Source organism: Cygnus olor, chromosome 1 (assembly GCF_009769625.2).
Source record: "Cygnus olor isolate bCygOlo1 chromosome 1, bCygOlo1.pri.v2, whole genome shotgun sequence".
In the NCBI taxonomy this organism is placed as follows: Eukaryota; Metazoa; Chordata; class Aves; order Anseriformes; family Anatidae; genus Cygnus; species Cygnus olor.
In genome coordinates, this window is record NC_049169.1 from 112,932,059 (window position 1) to 112,952,757 (window position 20,699).

The following is a 20,699-nucleotide window of genomic DNA, read 5'->3' on the forward strand; positions in this document are numbered from 1 at the left end:
TTTTGCAATCTTCAGATAATGCTTATGATCCAGATGTGAGCGCTAAGCAGATATGGATAGACAAAACAGTAATAAATGACAATATATGCTTGACATTCACTGATAATGGAAATGGTATGAACACAGAGAAGCTGCACAAAATGCTAAGGTAGATAACCTCTTTGCAATGTCTTTTCTTGTAAAGATTCCAATTTCTAGTCCTGTTATTGCTCAGTTCATTCCTTTCTATCACATGTAATCTACTAAGCTCGTTTTTAAATTTAGCACTTCTGAAGGTGAGTGATTATCCAAATGAGGTTCTAGAAGAGACAGATGCTAGTATAGCTTTCATATAGCTTTGGAGATGTATTTTATCTTCTAATTTCCTTTTATCCTTTCTGTAAACATTCCCACTTAACTTTATGTGCAGGTGTTGTGCCAGGTAAACTGTAGTGCCCTTCAGTGGAGCTAAGGAGAATCATTTCCCCCTTCAAGCTTGCTTTAGACTAAATTAGTGACCAAGAGACAAAGGAATATTCAATTCAAACCCTTTGGAGTATAGAAAATAGAAGGTATTCTGGAAAAACTAAGGGAGTGGGAGTTAAATTGGTGTGGATTGTCATTTTACCTTTTAATATTCTAAAGGGTTGAACTGTTCTTTCTGCAGTTCCTGTTTCTACAGTTAGCAAAGAGGTTGCTGTTCGAACTTTTTTAGTATAAAATGTATTCTTCTGCCTCCAGATAAATCTCTGGGTTTAAACTTGAGGAAGTTTGAATTCAGATTATTTCCTTTTTCTATAAGATACCACAATTAATAGCTTACTTGTGAAATCCCATGCTCCATACACAGTTACGCATTTTACTGCATTCTACTTTAAATGTAATGAGAAGTTACCAATGGAAAATTTTGTAGATCGCATTTTTAAGCAAGTGGAGGAAGAAAAAAAAAAAACATAACCCAAAGGGGCTTTTCTCACAACTTATTGTGAAGCCATGGGGTAACTATTAGAAACCCGTGTGAATGCAGATAATTCCAGGCATATGATATTTCTTATCGATACTTAAAAGGTGAATGTACCTTTCTCTGAATTCTTGCACTGTGATTTTAGTAATTTTATATAGGTTGTATTTCTCTGGATTTACATTAGCTGTTCGTTGTTTAATTGCATGGCAGTACCTGATCTCTAAAACAAGAGATGAACTCAATGTGTTTAAGTCTAAGTTAATGTGTTTTGAATGCATCTTTCGGGTTTTCAAGTGCTGTGGGGCTTTTTACACTCTTCTAATGTGTTTTTACATTTCAGCTTTGGCTTCAGTGAGAAATCTGTTATGAATGGCCGTGTTCCGGTGGGACTGTATGGAAATGGGTTTAAATCGGGGTCCATGCGCCTGGGAAAAGATGCAATAGTCTTCACCAAGAATGGAGAAACCATGAGTGTTGGCCTGTTATCTCAGACTTTCCTTGAGGTCACGAAAGCAGAGCATGTCATGGTTCCTATAGTGACATTCAACAACCAACATATCCTTTCGACAATTTCTGAGCAAAAAGTTGTGTGTATATGCAAAACTTGGGTGATGACATCATTGAAGGAAATCTCCTTATCTTTACAGATAACCTTCTACCCATCTTACAATTTATTTAGACTAATGTGTTAAAATCTTTACAATTGTAGGAGATCTGAGATGTGGAATGAGAGCCTGTGAGAAGTAGAGGATTCTGTTGCCGAAGTTTGCTCATCTTTTGAAAGTTTTCTTCTTTTTAATTCAAAGTTATTCTCATTAACGTAATGCTTACGACAGATAAGTGATCCAACAGAATCCAAAAACAGCCTGAAGGCTATCTTAACGCATTCTTTATTTCCTACTGAGGAAAAGTTACTGGCAGAGCTAGATGCTATCATGGGGAAGAAAGGAACAAGAATTATAATTTGTAATCTTAGAAGGTAAGATGAAGTCCAGTCTCTTTATCTCTCATTTCGTTGTTATTTATTCTTAGTATGCAAATATACAAGTTTTGTTTTTTTTTTTTTGTAGAGTAACTCCAAAAGACTGGAGAGTTAGCTGCAGTTAGGAAAACTAGACTCAAACTCCTATTTGAAGGGTGATAGTGTTCCATGAGAACTGTTGCTAACCTTAAGTAGCAAAGGAGGAAGGAGAATGTAAAGGACTTCATACTTCCCCTTGATAAAATACTGTTGATTTTGCCAGAAGAAAAAATGAAATAGATGAATTATAAATGTGTTACCTCAAACTGATATGGCAAGACCTGGACCTTCCTAAACTTATTAACTGTTTATTGTAATGTAAACAGAATTCCAAGTAAATAGTTGTTTATTTTCATCTACTTAAGTATGTGGGATTGTTCGCAGCAGTATGGATTTTCAGCCTTTTCTAGCTTGGGCTTACTGCTTTTTTTCCTTTTTTTTTTTTTTTTTTTAAATCTGTTGTTGCAGCAGTGGCATCTGGATGTCATCATTTCCCATCTTTCCCAGTCCTCTCTTTCTTGCATGGTTGCTGCTGTCTTACTAGCAGGGAACCTGTCTGATGGCCTGTCTGGAAAAGCTTTATCACTCCTTTAACAGTGATAGAGCTAATTGGTTGGGAATGTATTTCCTTGTATTGTGTTCTTAAGTGTTCAGCTTACTGGAGTTTTAAATACCAAAAATAACGAGGTATCCATCAGAAGCAATTTTGAACTGTTTTACGGTTCAGTGGATTTGGCAGGAAAATAGCTTGTTTTTCAGTTTATTCTACCCCATCAGAGAAAAAAAAAAAGTATAGGGAGGAAACCCAGACTGGGATAACTACAGATAAAATGTTATAGGACAGAACAAAATCTCAGTGAATTATAGCAGATAAAAGGCGCTTTTCTTCTTATTTCATTAACTTCTGTATTTTAGGGATCTTAAGGCACTTTAGTATAGTAAATTTTAATGCAAGAAAGCTGGAGGTAACAAGGTCTGGCATTACTAATTTTGATTGTTTCCTCTTGCCACGTACTCCATAAGAAAAACTTTACCTCCTGTACAGTTCAAAAACTAAGTTGCATTATCCAGATAAACTTTCATTTATTTTTAGAAATGTGCATCACTTTTTTGTACTTTTTTGTTCAAGAAATAAAGTCAAATAACTATGCAGGGTAACTTTCGTGCTCTGAATTTGAGAGTCTTCATTGGAAGTTGTGGAAGAGAACACTTGAGGAATTTTTTCTTGTTGTTTCTAATGTGCTGCAACTAAATCTACTTTCAAAAACCCAACAGAGCTGTTTCAATATTAATACTTCATTGCTGGAGTATTTTTTGTGAACTATGATATATCAGTGTTATGCAAAACTTCTGTCAGTTGCAACTAAATAAAGAAACCATCTGTTGAGCACTGCAATAAGAAATCACAATGAAGTATTATTGAGTTAGAAAATTGTAGTGTGTCACTTCTGCAGCAATAAAAACCTTAGGAAGGCAATTTTCAGCGTTAAAAAATTTTTCATTTAGAAAGAATGCATGCATCTTGGCTCATCCATTATTTACAGTTTATACTGTCTTTTTTTATTAATGAAGTGTAACCTATTTAGAATACAATTAGAACTTACGAAAGTTTCATTTGTTGTCACTTCTCTCATATTCCTGAGGTTTCAAAAAGGAGCTGGTGAATTTGTGAATTTTAGCAAGTCTGTGAAGAAAAACACTAAAGGAATTCTGCTTCTTTCATCTTTGTGATATCCTCTGGGTTCACCTCAATATCTCTTTTTTTTTTCCTTTTCATAATTAGATATTTTATCTTATTTCTTAGAGATAAAAATGAAAAAACAGAGTTTGACTTCGACAAGGATAAATATGACATCAGGATTCCAGAAGACTTAGATGAAACAGGGAAAAGAGGATATAAAAAACAAGAGAGGCTAGACCAGATTGTTCCAGAAAGCGACTACTCACTACGAGTATGTATGCTTTTTTTCATTTATTTGTTTTGTGGAAACTGAAAGATGTGTGCTTTTGTTTTAACATTATATACCATGCTTCAGAGGTGGTGATTGGAAACAAAAAGAAAGACAAATGTCAGAATATAAATGTTAAGGCAACGTGTCGACACTATTTGAAAAACATGAAATGTGTTTGTGGACTTGTGTAAATACTTGCTGTTTTTCAGAAGAAAATTACTGTTTTTTATGAAGTCTCACAAATAAATTTTTGCTAGTTTTCAGCTGGTGAAGCGTCCGTTCTGGGTTTCAAAAGAGATCAAGGAACTGGGAAGCAGTTCCATTAGAAGACCATGTCTGCAGGCTAATTGTTACAGCCACTGTTTATGCTATTGTTCCGATAGTCTTTGAAGGTGATTTTTTTTTTTTTTGTAAGAAAGTGCACCTGGAATTACTAGGTGTTCTGGGTACTTCTGAATAATATTCAGTAGTATTGTTCCAGTTGAAATGCAACGTTCAATTATCCCAAGACTCATTGAAGTCATTAATCCACTTCAAATACTGAAGGTGTAAATATGGTGAATGAAAGGCAGACTAAAATTCATGGATTGACACACCTATGAGAAAGCTGTGTAGTTTGATAAGGCAGTCATTTGGAACAAAGTTAACAATTGCTTTTTTTTTCTTTTTAAGCTTGTAATAGAATCTTAAAGATCTCAGTAGGGAATAAGAATACGGGCTTGTGCATTTGAGCATGATTGAGAGCTCTTAATGATAAAAGTGCATCTTCAGACACCTGATTAACTTGTCATGTTCATAAAAGTTCTCCTTCAGTTGCTATTCACGGGATACGTATTTTATGCACACTTGCATTTCCTGGGTTTTGTGGATTCAAGTGTGTGCATGTGGGGAGACTTGACACAAATGAGTTTGTAACATTTTAATTAAAACCTGGGATTGTCTTTCCAACGTAATGTCTATTGTAAAGTATTCATCTTGATGGTTTTTGATTGGTGTGGGTTTTTTTGGGGGGGGGATAGGGAAGGTGGTCTTGTTGTCTTTTGAGTAACAGGAATTACTGTGTTTTGCAGGCTTACTGCAGCATTTTGTATCTGAAGCCAAGAATGCAGATCATTCTGCGAGGACAAAAAGTAAAAACACAACTGGTTTCCAAAAGCCTTGCTTTCATTGAACGTGATATATATAGGCCAAAATTTTTGAATGTATCCTTTGGTAATTCACAGTGGGATTGAGTGCACCCTCAGCAAGTTTGCAGATGACACCAAGCTGAGTGGTGTGGTTGATACCAAAGAAGGAAGGGATGGAAGGGATGCCACCCAAAGGGACCTGGACGGGCTGTAGAAGTGGGCCCACATGAACCTAATGAGGTTCAACAAGTCCAAGTGCAAGGTGCTGCACCTGGGTCAGGGCACTCCCAGGCATGAATACAGTCTGGGAGAAGAACTCATTGGGAGCAGCCCTGCAGAGAAGGATTTGGGGGTTCTGGTGGATGAAAGGCTCGACATGAGCCAGCAGTGTGTGCTTGCAGCCCAGAAGGGCAACTGCATCCTGGGCCGCATCAACAGAGCGGTGGCCAGCAGGTCAAGGGAGGTGATTGTGCCCCTCTGCTCTGCCCTTGTGAGGCCCCACCTGGAGTACTGCCTCCAGGTCCGGGGCCCCCAGCACAAGAAGGATCTTGACCTGTTAGAGTGAGTCTAGAGGAGGGCTACAAAGATGCACAGAGGGCTGGAGCACCTCTCCTATGAAGACAGACTGAGAGAGCTGGGGGTGTTCAGCCTGGAGAAGAGAAGGCACCGGGGACATCTCATTACTGCCTTTCAGTACTTAAAGGGGTCTTATAAAAAAGATGGAGGAGGACACTTTACTTGGGTAGATAATGATAGAACAAGGGGGAGTGGTCTTAAACTGAAAGAGGACATTTAGACTAGACGTTAGGGAAATTTTTCACTGTGAGGGCGGTGAGGCACTGGCACAGGTTGCCCAGAGAAGCTGTGGATGCCCCATCCCTGGAGGTGTTCAAGGCCAGGCTGGATGGGGCCCTGGGCAACCTGATCTAGTGGGTGGTGTCCCTGCCCATGGGGGGGGGTGGAGTTAAATGATCTTTAAGTTCCCTTCCAACAAAAGCCACTATATGATATAATGATATAATACATACTTTGTACGTAAGCTGTCTCAATTCTGCTGGGAACGTTGCAGCTTTTTGTTGTTGTTTTTAATTGTCTCAATATATTTAAAAATAAAAAGAAGTTCCAGGATCCAGTTTAGAATGAGCACTCAAAGTAGATACGGTTTTGTGTTACATGACATTAACCAGACTTTTCCTTAATATCTGGTAAAAGGCTAAAACTGTAAGAATTACTTTTGGATTTAACTGCAGAAACAAAGATCATTATGGAATAATGATGTACCATAAAAACAGACTCATCAAAGCTTATGAAAGAGTTGGCTGTCAGCTAAAGGTAGGGATTTAAGCTGAAAAATATTTTAACATCATTAGAAATAATTCTCACTCAAATGCTGATTTTTTTTAAGAGTACAGATAGAAACTAGTATATTGATGTAGCTTTTTTAATTTTCATTTAATTTTTTAATTAAATAATAAAAATTTTAATTTTTTACTTTGCACAGCCATTAAAAATTGCATTAAATTGTTTGCAGTTGTTTTTAGCCAGGGGAGGTGTTTTGTCAGGAGAGTTGTGGTTGGGGGGGGGGTGGAGGGTGGTGGTTTCTTGGAGACAGGTGATACGCAGAAAGTTTTTTTACTTGTTGTGTATATAAGTTATGATTACCTTTGACAAAGTCTTATGGTTTTAGCATGGAATTTGGTATGTTTTTTTTTCTCCTGATAGATCTTAATCTCTTTCAGGCAAATAATATGGGTGTTGGTGTAGTTGGAATTATTGAGTGCAACTTCCTAAAACCAACTAACAAACAAGATTTTGATTACAAATGAATACAGGTAAATGTGTATTTATATAAACTTTTTATTGACTACTGTCATTCACTGTGAGGTACTTGACCGTAAAAGGTTTCTTAACCTTCTTAATAAGAATAAATGATTATGTTCCACCATTAAACTGCATGACTGTTCCAAACAGTAGGGGTAGGGTGTTTACATCTATGCTGGTCATGCTGCATTCATTGTGCAGTCAGTGAAATCAAGGGTGTGTATGATACATGACATTTTAAAGTGCGTGCCTTTAAAGTGTGCCTTCAGAAGTGGTTGGATGCAACTCTGCCCTTTGCTGGTTGTAGGATGAGCCCAGAATCACTAGCTTCAGGCTACTTGTGTAGTAGATGACTAAAATTGTGAGGTATGAATCCCATTATTAACTCTTTATGACGATTTCTTAGACAGTTCTCTGGACATTTTCAGCTGTTCTTTTCAATTTCTTTCCTAAGCGTGGATTTGAATGTCCTGAGGTTCTTGTCTACCTGACAGAGAGAGCATTTAAAATACAAAATACCCTAAAGGCAGCTGTGATCTGGAACGTAGCTTCGTTCCTGTTGTTATTTCTAGCTCAGGGTTGCCACTTCTCACATCTGCACCCACCCCATCAGTGGGTATCTACTGTGGTATTTCTTACAGTTGCTCTGTGAACCTGATTGGAAATCTAGTTTGATTTGAAAGAAAAAATAAAAATCAGAAATGTTTTTAATCCAGGTGAATTTCCTAGTGTGTTTACACTGCTTTGCTGTGACTTGGTTGCGCTGGCATTATGGAAGGTATGGAGGGGGTGAGTTATCTAAGCAGAAAAGCTGTCCAGGGAAAATGTTCTAGATGCAAACCTTGTGAGTTTTTCTACTATTTCTTTCCTTTCATGATGACAAGGCTGTTTTCTGTGCTGCTTTGTATTAAGGGATGTATGAGGAGCAACCACCTCCTCCAGCAGCCCTGTCCCAGGCCTCCCTCCTGCCCAGCCTGGGGACCCACACTTTCTGCACAAGCTGCCACTCTCCCATCGGCGGGATGAACTGGTAGGGAAGCTGAGCACATATCCCAGAGATACAGACAGACAAAACGCTGACGTGGCTGGTTACACACACTTCTACAGGCAAGATGCTGCCTTCAATAGTACCTGCATACAGCACTCACGAAAAACATGGACATAGACAGCCAAGTACCCTCCTGTCTCCTCAACTTGTAGAGATTGAGGGTCCCTAGTGAGGGCACACCCGTGACACTTTATATTCATAAGCAGACACAAATTCACAGATCCCTTGAGCACTGTCACAGCCCCTCTGACCAAGTCCCAGGCCGCCTTATCCACCCCACAGGCCTACTGCTTGCTAGCTGGTCTAGCGCGATGCTCACTGGCAAACGGGCAGCATTTGCATGCTTGTCCCACAGACACACCACGTTCACAAGTGCCCCTGAATGTACCAGCGTAGACCCTTGCTCACTTGATACCCTGGCCTGGATCTGGGGCTTTCTACTCACTGGCAAATCCAGCTTGAAGTTTGTTGGTGAATACACATGCATATCCCGTGCACTCCAAGTCTGAGGAAGGTACAGACACTTACCTCCCTCCACACACCCCCAACAACTGGCACCAGGCACTTGGGCTGTGACCTGCAGTCCTGCTCCAGCATCTGGCACAGAGCCCCGCACTCTGACTGGTTCCACACTAGCTGCTTTTTTTGACAGATGCTGTTCCCACCCCAGTAACTGGACGTTGAAGACCCCAACGCTCACTCCAGTAACTGACTCTACAGGGCAGGGCTGACCACACACCCAGTCTGACTTCAGTAGCTGGCACCAGATCCATTCACAGTGGTGCCCCCAGTGCTGGCATTTCGTTCCCGAAGTCTGTAGCACCCTCCTGTGACCCAAGGAACTGTGGCCCCTCCAACTACTGAGGACCCTCGCTTACTCCAGCAGCCAACACTGCAGGCTGAGGTGCCCGCACCCCAAGTCTTACTCCAGTAGCTGGCACCAATTTCCACTTGCATGTGTGGATCTCACCAGCATCTGGCATTTAGTCCTTGCAGGGCACATACACAATGCAGACCGAATGCAACAAAGAGATAGTTAAGATTTAATAAGGGGATAGGAAATACTTCAGGCATTAGGCGCGGGGATCTGTCAGCCAAGCATGCTGATAGTCCCTGTTTTATGTGCAATCTATACTCCTTTTATACCCTTTTCTGTTTAACTCCCCCATTTCTGCTCCCTCTTCCCCTGCACGTTGCCTCATCAGTTGGCATAGTTCCACTGACCTCCCTCCGACTACCTGGGCCTTCAGGTTTGCATCCTTATCGGTTTCTTGATAAGCCTGTCAATTAGTGTGACTGTCCAGGTTTGTTTCTGGTTGTTTCTGTTAATACTAGTTGGTCGGGTTTTATGGTTCTTTGTGTTTATCTTCTTCCTTTTCCTCATCCTCCCAACTGAAAAAATAAACATTCTCACACTCCACATGTCTTTAACAATTAGTGTGACTGACCAGGTTTGTTCTTATCACTGCCTCCCTTATCATGTGTCAGTCAGGTCTGTCTCTGTACTTGTTTATGGCTCCTTTGAGCAGACCAGGCATGCTTAAAGGAGCAGATTTCCCTTCTACCTATCCTAACACTTGGTTTTAATGTGGACTTAATTTGGGGGTATTGGCTTGCAAACATAGGTGGGGGTGGACTTTTTGGTAGGAGAAGTCATTAGCTTTTTCAAGCTGTGTGTTTTGCCCTTCAACCAGTTGTTGGTGTTCCCCTGACAAGGACAGCTGAACTGTCCATGGAGCTTTTCCCGATTTGCTGATTTATGTGCAGCTCTGCTTAGAGAGGTAACCAGAAACCTCATCAGAGTGCTGTCACAAACTAAGCTGTTAATTGTAGCAGTTCAGACTTCCCCTGCTATAGCTCCTGGTCATTCCTGCTGTTGAAACAGCAGCTTTTAGCGGAGGAGCAAGCCTGATAGTTGGGAAGATGACTGTTGCAGCCGCTACAGTTAATCTGCCTATATTTTTAAGTAGTACTCACAGCACACTGTTTGCACTCTTCTTTGCAGTGATACTGCCAGCTTTAAGCAGTCTCTGTGTCTGCCACTATTATACTAGCAGAGCTATTAATGAGAACGCATGTTAAAGCAGACTAGGGAATCATTCTAATGATAACATAGCTCTTGTGCTCATTTTTAAGTACAACTGTTCCCTGAACCATTTCCTTTGTGGTTGCACTAACAGTTCCTTTGGCAGAGGATATGCCACAGGATAGTCATATGTGTTAACCAAATTTTACACTACATTCCCACAGGCTGGCACAGTGAGCATTGAACGTTTTACTTGTTTTTTGTTGGCTTTTTTTTGTACTTGTAATATGGACATAGAGGTACTTAAAGATCTTTGTGTTAAGGTCTTTCTACAAAGATTGCTGGTACAGGTTTTCAGAAGCAGCCCAGAACAGAAATGAAAAGCTGATGCTGTAATTTCACGATCAATGTAAGCTGACTTGTCTCTCTCCCCTCACCAAAAGAGACACGATTCAGTTCAAGCATTGCTGCTCATTTCTGCCCTTGTGCTACTTCCTTTTTCTGGCACCAGAATTCATGACTTGGGTTTGGAGGTTATCCAGATGGAAACTTTCTAGGCCAGACTAGGTCACTGCCGAGACATTTGTGTTAGTTCAAAGCATGGGGTTGTGTAGGTATTGGAATAAGCTGGGAGGGGAGGGACTGGCTCACAGGCTCTGGTTTTCCAGTCACTTAACTCTGACATAAATCAGCATGCTGATAATAGGCGGTCTTACCCTTACCTCACCTGTGGGACTTGTTGTTCCTCTTCTACACCACTCCTTGCTGTGTGCCAACTCTAGCAGTCGTGCCACTGCATGATAAGTCCTGATCAGGAAACTAATCCAGCTAAAAATGAATATAGGGGAAAACTGGCCTGCTTCTTTTAGCAGCATGTAGAGTATATACTACACTAATGTGAATATATGTTTACAATCTCAGTGTAGTATTGCTGTAGGTCAGTTTAGAGTGGTCATGAACCTATAGACACACACAGCCAAATACCCACCTCAGTGCCAGGTTGACAGAGGCAGTTTTGTACCATGATTCTTCTAGGATTGAAGCCTAGCTGATGATTTGGCTTCAGGGTTTGCACTGTATGTGCACAGTGCTTCTGAATCAAGGACTCTCTCTTTCAGTTTAAAACTGTCTTTGTGTCCCAAGTAAAATTTCTTGTGATTTCCTAGCTGACAAACATGGCTTCGCGCAATTCTGAACTTCTAGGGTTTGCTAAAAGCAAAAAGCTCACTGTTGTGCAAATGGAAATACTCACACGCTCATATGCTTATTATTTCAGCGGAGTTTAAAAAATGTTATTTCTGTTCTAAAATTTTATTAAGGTTTTTTTTAAAAAAAACTTTTGGTTTTAGACTCACAATAGCGGCTCTAGGAGAAAAGCTTAATGATTACTGGAATGAAATGAAAGCAAAGAAAAATGAAGAATATCCATTAGCTTTGCCAGTTGAGGAGATCCAGTGAGTATCACTTTTAAATAAAACAACTTTATATACTATTATTACTACATTATGCTCGATCATGAAAATAACCTTTTATTGTGAAAGTTCTGTGTTTTTTTTTTCATTACAGAAAGCAGCCTGATCAGACATGGGTACAATGTGATGCATGTCTGAAGTGGCGGAAGCTTCCAGATGGAATAGAGCACTTGCCAGAAAAGTGGTACTGCTCACTGAACCCTGATCCACAATTCCGGTAAAATTTGATTTAGAAAAATATCAAACTATTGCTTTTACTTTTCATTATATCACCTAACGTAAGTACGTATGTTAAGCTCTTTTTGTTGGCCTTTTTTCTCTTAACTCAGGGATTGTAATGTGCCAGAAGAACCAGAAGATGATGACTTAATACATCCCACATATGAGAAAACTTATAAGAAAAAGTGAGTACTAGAGACTTTCTTGTGTGTCCACGCTAGAAAAATAATGTGAAAGCTAAACACTGTTTTCTTTCACCTGTGATATGATTGCAACCCGTCTGGGAATATACCCATCAGAAGATAGCGCCCTACAATCAAGACCTGATCAAAGTAATGACTAGCTGAATAGCATTTTTCTTTTCTCCATTGTTAGCATGTTGACAGGACCTTCAAATTTCTCTCTTTGACTAATGCTTGTTTTCCATCTTAAGTAAAAATCAGAAAAGTCATAGCAGAAGAGGTCCCTCTCATTTAATAACTAGTGAGGTGAATAGTGCAAGAAGCCGGTGTTCGCTACAGTTCTCAGAGGGGTGGAGTTCCATAGTAGTAAGCAGTATGAGGATAGTTTGGGATGTTAGAGAGAAACAGTCCCTTATATCTGTTAGGAGCCCTTGTCTAGGTAAACTGTTTTCAAGGCCCACGTTGAAGCAGCTGAATACCTCAATGCATTTATTTAAGAATGAGAGGATTCTTAGCTAAGGTATATGGAAAGAAAAAAGACTTGAGCAATTTTAATGAATTTCTGGTTTGCATTCTAGAAGGCTTTTTTTAATTGTTTTAAACATTTTTTTAAAATAAATATAATCTGAGGGAGAATTTGTTTGAAGTTAAGCTAAATTTAAACTACAATAGTTTCTAAGTTCATGCAGAAAATTTTCATTCAGTAGAGTAGAATGTGTTTGTTAGAAATGTACCTAGCCAAATAAGGTGTATTGTGTTTAGTCTTAGATGTAAGTTGATATGGTTTCACAATGAATTAACGCTTTGAATCTAAGCTCTTTTTTTTTCCTTGCTCCTGTGCAGAGACAGGGAAAAACTGAAGAAACGGCTGGACTACTGCCACCAGGTAACTCTCCTGAAGTCAATAGGAAACTGACGTTGGTAACGGAGTTATTCTTGCTGGCAACAATACTCTGCAGTTTGATCCAGTAGGCCAGGCTTTGATTTAGGTTGCCTTAACTCGTGGTCAGCTGATTGGATCAACAGCCTGTTTTGTTTTGATGGTTGTATAGGCTATATTCACTCTTAGTAAACCAAAAATCCCCCATCTTTGCTGTCTAATGATAGGAAATGCAGCATTGAGTTCTATGCAGTACTGAACAAAGGGTTTGAAGGGGTCAAAGCTGCCTCACGAAATAGTACTAGAAAAGACATCAGTCATGGATAGCTATTTTTATGACATGATATCTGATTGTTGAAAGTGGATTTGTTGTAGAGGGAAATGTGAAGAGATAAAAACAAAGGTTTTATTGAAAAAAGTTGGGGGGGCTGGGGTAAGTGTAGAATTTGTAGTAGCTGTATTTTTGAAAGCTTGTGTTGCAAGGAGGAACTCGTATTCAAATGGAATGCAGATGCAAATCAAAATGATTTAGTAATGGGAGTGTGCAGATAGGAAATTTGATTCTGAATTACAAAGTGAGATTTAGGTTGTTCTCTAACTGTTAACCTCAGATCACTCAACTTCTGGAGAAGAGATTTTGCATGTGTTATTTTAATCCATCTACTTCATTGTATTCATTTTCCTGCAGTTAGTTTTATCCAAGTAGAAAAGTAATTTCTAAAAGTAAAATGGTTTGTTCATTTTGGACAAACTGAATTAATTATGAGCAACTTAACAGAAACATCTATCCTATATTTTGTGTATGATGGTCAGACTTCAGACCCAGCTACAAAGCTGCTTGGAAAAATCTCTTCCCCAGGATTCTACGTCGTACTTAAAAATAGCTATTTCTATTTCTGTTCTTCTGTAGAAAGACTTGTAAGATCAGAAAGATTTATTGTCAGAAAGCAGCTGTGCATGGGGAGGACTGTGCAGCTGGAGTCCTCTGAGAAATCCAGCAGAAATTTGTAATTAAGATATAAAAAAAACCTTGCTGCTTTCTAATATTTCTATATTTAAGACATGCACTAAAAAGTAAAATTAAGCATTGGAGAGACACAAAGGAAACAGTAGTTGATACAGATCAGTAGAGTTTAGTTGTGGGTTTTTTTTGTTTGTTCTTTGCGTATGTGATTATTAAGCTGAGAAAACTGAGGTTTTAAAAAGGAGTCTAGTTCACCTTTCTTATTGCAAACTATTGAGCCAGGGTCAAGGAGATTGCTATGGATGGAGACATATTGCAATATACATATTGCTTCTGTATCCTTGCAGTACACAGAAGAAATGTCTGTCATAATTCTATATGTTTTCAGATAGTTAATAGAACTACTTAAACCTATTCTGAAGAATCTACTAATCTCTCTTTCTATTCTTAACTAACATTATCTTATAGATCAATAATGAAATGTTTTTAAAAACACCTGTTTCCTCAAGTAAAGACTTTAAAACATTCTCAGCTGTGAGTGGAAAGGAAGCTGTTCCAAGAGCACTTTTACCAGAAACATCAAATGCTTCTGTCAAAAGACCTCTGCTTGTTTCAAATAGATCAGTATCTTCACCTCATTCTGATTCTGACACCAGGTTAGTGAACCTATACAAAAAAGATTCCTATTTATCCCGAATAATTTTTGTAATGAAAGTGATGGTGTTGGGTATAGACCCATCTTCGGGTCATAGCTGCCAAAGTTTGTATGTCACTTCTGGTACTATAGGAAGAACCGTGTTAATTAAAGATACCTAGAAACCTTATGAAGAAGAAAAAGGAAAGCAGCAAAAAACCACTGTGTACTGGCAAGGAAAATTGCTTAGTGATTTGTCTCACTTTAGGAAAAGGCCGTATTGTGTTAAGCTCACTCTACAGTATGTTTTACTTAACCTCTGTTACAGGTCTTCTCTATCCCTAAATGGTGAGTCTGTCTCAAAATAACGTATGAAAGTAATAACCTAGTGTGAATGTCAGCCATTGTTTTTACAGGAAAGGTATTTATTGTGACTACTGACCTTAAGATGTGCTGCAGGGAGACATGTCTTTCTGTTGAGTAGCAGTTTTGAATTGTGCTTATCGAAACACTAAACATAGTTTAAAACAAATGACTTTTGCAGTATTTGAACAATACAATAATCAATTTAATATTTTCTTCCTCAGTCTGAAACGGAAGACACCTGGCTGTGTTACACCTGTGTCTTTAAAAACACCTCGATTAAATGAAAGAACATTCAATACCATGATGATGACGATGATGTCATTATTTTAGAGGAGAGCAGCACTCCAAAGCCTTCAGCAGATTCTGATGTTCCAGTGGTAAAAACTGAATGTGTTAATGTGGACCAGGAGGAGAAGCAGATAGAAAACAGTGATGTCAGAGAACCTTGCAGCGTGACTGCTTCAGATTCAAAAAGCGAACAGTTGACCTCTGCAACACAGACGGATGTCCCAAATTTAGTGGTTAAAAAGGAAGAGATGGAAGATGAGACTGAAATTCCAATTCCCGGTGCGGAAGTGGAAATTAAGCAGCACGATGTGAATAATCGTTCTGAGACATCTGCAGATCTTGGAAATGAACTGAGAAATCTGCTGCAATTAGTAAACAAAGAAAAAGAAATGTACCAAAACAAATGTGAGGTATTAACTAAGCAAGTAGAAACACTGGAACAGAGGATACTAGAAATGAATAATAAGTATGTGAAAAAAGAAATGTGCCATCAGTCAACTGAGACAATTTCTTCATTTGCAGAAGAAAACATTCATGAAAGAAGTTTGGCAGAAGTAAGCGTGCTATATGAACAGGCCTTAGAAGAAATAGCAAAACTAAAAGAACAATGCAGTACTCTGCAGAACTTAAAGACTGAATGCAGCAAGTGTGCTGACGGGGAAAGTAAGAGTGAGGTCGACGAAATTGCTGTGCAGCTGGATGATGTTTTCAGGCAACTGGACAAATGCAGCATTGAGAGAGACAGTTACAAAAGTGAGGTATGTTTGTTAAAACGGTGATATGCTTCAAAATGACAATTAAAAACGTAAATTTCCGTCTTCTTGAAGGGATGTTTCATAGCAGTTCTAGTACCTAACATGTTGTTTAGTTAAATTCAGTCTATTAACTAATCAAGCCACCTAAAATGGGCTAACTTAGTCTAGAATCTTACGGTTTTTTTGCTTCCATTATAGAAAAAAGCAAACCTGAGAGTCTGACAAAGTAGGTTTAGAGTGCGATGTGTTCAGCTGGCTGCTCAAAAGCAGTTTGTCTAATTTGCCATATCATGAAATTTCCCTGAAAAGTTAATTGAAAGCAGTCAACAAATAGTTTGTTTTGGTTATATTTATTTTAACCACCACAAATTGATGTGATGTATAAAGTTGTTTATTTTGATTTACTTGCCAGATTGAAATGCTGCAAGTGGAAAAAAATAAAATTGCCTGTCAATGTGAAGAACTCAAAGGAGAAATCGCACAGTTAAAAGCTTCAATTCCGCAAGCGGTAGCACAAGCAAATGATTCTACAACCAGTAATGTAGAAGAGACTGTAAATTTTTCTGATGGAGAAAGGTATCAATTTTGTTCTTTTTAGACTATATCAAACAAGATTTTGGCTGGCTGACTGTATCTGAAAGACCTTGATTGAAGGTCATGTCTGATAATCATATAATAAAACTTGGTGCTTGGAATTCTTTTCTACTGCCTTTTGTGACTCCCAGCTCAGTAACATTCATGCTTCATGTCTTCATCAAGTATTTTTTTTTAATGATCTAGTATTTGTTTGAGCAGCATTGACCATTGCACAATATAATTCCCTACTGACACTTCTTTAAATATTGAAAATGTTGTAAGATAATTTCTAGACACAATTTATAGAACAAGGGGAGGGAGAAAGAAGGCAAGAAAGAGGGTGATTATTAGCATGTGCTATATAGATGAACTTCGCTTTTGCATGCTATTTTTCTTCTTGAATCAGCTGTACCCTGCTGGAAAGAGTTTGTTTTCAATTTTGGAACTGATTTGTTCTCCCATATAGCAACTTGCTGCAGAGCAGTCCTGCGGAACTAGGTCATGTCCAGGGTATATCTTCGCGCTAAACAAGAGTTTATGCTTTCAAGTCGAGATTTTGCTGCTCTCCATTAGTAGAAATAAACACACAAAAGAAGCACATGTACAAGGTGGAAGGAAGGATGATTAGTCCAGCAGGAATATAGAGACACTGCTGAGCATGTCAGATGGAATTGAAAGCCAGAGCTCAGCTGGAGTTAAAACTAGTAAGGTCTGTGAAGGACAAGCAAGAAGGGCTTCTGTAAGCACAGCAGCAGCAACAGGAAAACAGAAAATTATGGGCCTGCTCTCTGTGGGGCAGAAGCCTTGTGGACAAAGGATGTGAGGTACCTGAGACACATTACTGAGGTACTCAGTACCTCCTTTACCTTCATTTTCACTGGTGAGGTCTGTCCTCTGGCCCCCAAGGTCCATGAGCCTAATTGTTAATTGAAGCATTGCCTGGAGTAAAAGGTGACTGAATTATGGGACCACTTCAGCGAATTCAACATACGCAAGCAAGTCTGTGGAACCAGGTGACAAGCATCAGTGGGAGCTGATCAACTGATGGAGTTGGCCTTGTGATGACATCTCCAGAAGTTTGTGGCAGTCAATTAAGCTTCCTGATGCCTGGAAAAAGGCAGTTGTCATGCCTGTATTCAGGACAGGCAAGTAAGAGGATCTGAACTACAGACTGGTCAGTGTAACCTCAGTCCTCAGGAAGACTGTGGTGCAAATCTGCCTGGATGCCACATGCAGCCTCACAATAGTCAATGTGATTAGAAACAGCCAGCGTGGATTGACTGAGGGCAAACAGTGCCTCTCCAGCCTGATTACCTCATACAATGAGATGACTGGCCCTATGGATAAGGGGAAAATGGGCCTTCATTTTAGGAAAGCTTTCCATGTGGGCTGCCATAATTTTATAACCAAAACTTGTGAGTTATGATTTGGATAGGTAGACTAGGAGGTGGGTTGTAAAACTATCCAGTCTGATAAGTTTGGGGATCAATATCAAGGCCAATTGTTGTTAATGCCTTCATTAATGGCCTAGATGACAACAAAATGAATTTGGTAAGTTCTAAGTGACACCAGATCGGAGGGGGACCACTGATACGCTGGAAGGTAGGGATGTTGTTGAGGGACCTCAACAAGTTGGAGATGTGGGCTGCAAGATGCCTCACAGAAGTTCAACAGAGCAGCAGTGACGTTTTTCAAGGTGCACTGGGAACAACCCATGCAGTTGAACAAGCTGGAGGCTCCTCCTGGGCCGGTGGGGGGGATTAGAAGTTTGAATGTGAGTCAACAGTGCGCTCTTGTGGTGGGAGGGCCCGGTGCCTGCTGGGCTCTTGGCAAGAGTTCAGCCAGCAGTTTGAGGGAAGTGATTCTTGCCCTCTGCTGGGCACTGTGAGACCAGACAGGGAGTGTTTGGGGCTCCCTGGTGTATGAAAGACACCGGCCACTGGAGGGCCACCAAGATGATGAGGGGCTTGGAGCGTCTGATGTACAGGGGGATGCTGAGGGAAATAGCCTTAGGAAGAAGAAGCTGCCTTGAGATCTGGTATCTCAGTGCTTTCTTCTGCAGCTGGATGTGGGTGTAGAAAAGATGAAGCCTGGCTTCTGGCGAGCACAGTGATGGGATGAGAGGCAATAGAAACAAGCTGCAAGAAAAGATTCTGTTTAAACTTTTTTTTTCTTATATCCACAGTGAGGGCAGTCAAACTCTGGAAGAGGGATCCAGGGAATCTGTGAAATCTCCGTCTGTGGAGATTTTCCAAACACAAGAAGGTCCAAAGCAACTTGATTTGAGTTAGCCCTTCTTTCAATACGTGTTGAAGGGAGTGGAGGGAAGGGACTGGATGACCTCTAGAGACCCCTTTCAGTCCAAGTTTTTCTGGGGTTCAATTTCCCCTTCACCTGCCAGCATTTCATTTTCTGCTTACTGCATCTGACTGGAAGAATTAGTGAATACATGCATTGCTTGTGGTGGCAGTTACAAGTACTATTGGGATTTGATGGCACTATGAAGACTGGCTACTCGAGATAATAAAGGAAATGATGGTAGAAGGAAATGCTCAAGAGAAGGAATGAATGATATGGAAGCAATTTGGGCAGGAGGACGATAGAGCAGTTGAACCATGAAAGAAAGCAAAAAGAGGAGGAATAGTATTTTCCTTGTACTGTAACTCCTACCTTAATTCCTCTTTATAATTTCAAGCCTTTGGACATGCTACTCTTTCTTGCTTTTTTTTTTTCTTGTCTTTTTCTCTTCTTTTGTTCCCATTGGTGGTAGTAGTTTGTGATTCTAGATGTATAAAAATTGTGTTTTTTAATACTGTTTTGAGAAATAAAGAGGTATTGTGGGGTAGAGGATTGTGCAAGTGCTTATTTGCTAACTTAAATGGAAGTATTAAACTTCTTTTCAGAAAGGCAGAATTCTTAGTATTCCTTTGAAGTTAAGGAAATGTACACCTTTAAAATTAAAAACTTGAGAATCAGCTTTGAAAAATCAGTAGATCTTGAAATTGTCTTGTTGCAGTTTCAGTTTCCTTTTGGTTTACGGAAGTCACGCACAGAGCCTTTGCATTATTGAACCTTAGTCCAGCTTTATTAATTAAAGTTGTGTGTATTTTAACATGAAACTTATCTATATCTAAACATATCAAATTATTTCTTCACAGCCTGAAACTACGCTCCCTTCGAGTGAATGTTGGACAACTTTTGGCTACGATCATGCCTGATCTAGACTTGCAGCAAGTAAATTACGATATTGATGTGGTAGATGAAATTTTAGGACAAGTTGTAGAACAAATGCATGAAATCAGTAGTACTTAATATCTTAAGATTTTAGCAGTCTCTTATTTGTTCTTCCATTATAACCTTTGTATAGGCTCAAAAGTGTAAATACTGCTTCTTCACTTTATATATTTGACATAGTTTGATCGATAAGTGTATATACTCTATGCATTTAGATGTTCCCACGGATACAGTGGGGGTTATCTTAACTTCCTCGTAAAGGAACACTGTCAATATTGACCAACCCCAATGTACTTAATTAAGGATTTTGCTTTTAAAATGTATTTGTAATTAAATTTGCAAATATTTTTGATGATTAGGAATCTTAAATACTTTTCTACAGAAGTTTGGTTGACCTTTTGGTCTATATAAGCGTTGATACTTGCAATTTTTCCTCTTCTGTGCAAATCGTACAGGCAGTAGAATATATTAAAAATGCACAAAGAGCCTCTGCCTTGATTTCCTTCTAAGAACAAAACCTCGGTGATTATTGTAAGCTACAGTATTTTCATTACTATCAAAAATGTTGTATGTTGCATTAATGTTCTAGAAATGTGTCTAATAGATAACATTTTTGCCCATATTGGTAATATTTGTGTTTTACTACCAAAAGAGGAAAAAATGCCTTAAGGGTCTCATCCTTAAAGTGGGTGATCTTTGACTTCCTTTTGGATTTTTGGTGCCTCTTATGAACATTGTGTACGTAATCTTCCAGCATAAACAAAGCCATGGGATATTTCATCCTTTTCAGTCTTGGAGACCACATACCTATGTGTGTCCTGCCCTTGCTACTTGATTGTTGTTTCCTAGGGTTTGTTTCTCTGAGTGCAGTGGGAGGGATGTTCGGTTCTACCATCTGTAGTTCCTATCTGAACATCTATAGGTACCATCTGAACGCAACAGTGCTGGTTCCCAAGTCCAGTATGTACCAGTACACAGGTTTGAGTAGTTGGTTTTCAACTTGCAGCTCTTGCCCACTTCTTTCCAAGTCAGAGGTATCTGACGGAATGGGAATCGTTCTGGTGGCCCACTGGAGAGAACGTATGAAAAGCTAGGGTTGGACTCCTGGAGGATCTCAGCTGTAACATCACCTCTTGAGACTTGAAGGTGTTTTTTCAGGGCAGCCCAGTGCTGAAAAGGATTGACATACAG

At 39.4% G+C, this 20,699-nt stretch overlaps 1 protein-coding gene across 1 annotated transcript in view; it reads left to right on the forward strand.

Moving 5' to 3' along the window:
* Window positions 1–20,134, forward strand: part of MORC3 (MORC family CW-type zinc finger 3) — a 28,342-nt gene extending 8,208 nt beyond the window's left edge. Inside the window, 16 exon segments of the mRNA XM_040577285.1 lie at window positions 16–148; window positions 1,284–1,498; window positions 1,775–1,922; window positions 3,769–3,916; window positions 4,987–5,118; window positions 6,256–6,375; window positions 6,783–6,865; window positions 11,276–11,392; window positions 11,505–11,627; window positions 11,740–11,814; window positions 12,655–12,697; window positions 14,124–14,311; window positions 14,877–14,950; window positions 14,953–15,701; window positions 16,111–16,274; window positions 19,433–20,134. Coding sequence (XP_040433219.1) covers window positions 16–148; window positions 1,284–1,498; window positions 1,775–1,922; window positions 3,769–3,916; window positions 4,987–5,118; window positions 6,256–6,375; window positions 6,783–6,865; window positions 11,276–11,392; window positions 11,505–11,627; window positions 11,740–11,814; window positions 12,655–12,697; window positions 14,124–14,311; window positions 14,877–14,950; window positions 14,953–15,701; window positions 16,111–16,274; window positions 19,433–19,586 — 2,666 coding nt within the window. The 3' untranslated portion in view covers window positions 19,587–20,134.
* The last annotated feature ends 565 nt before the right edge of the window (window positions 20,135–20,699 follow it).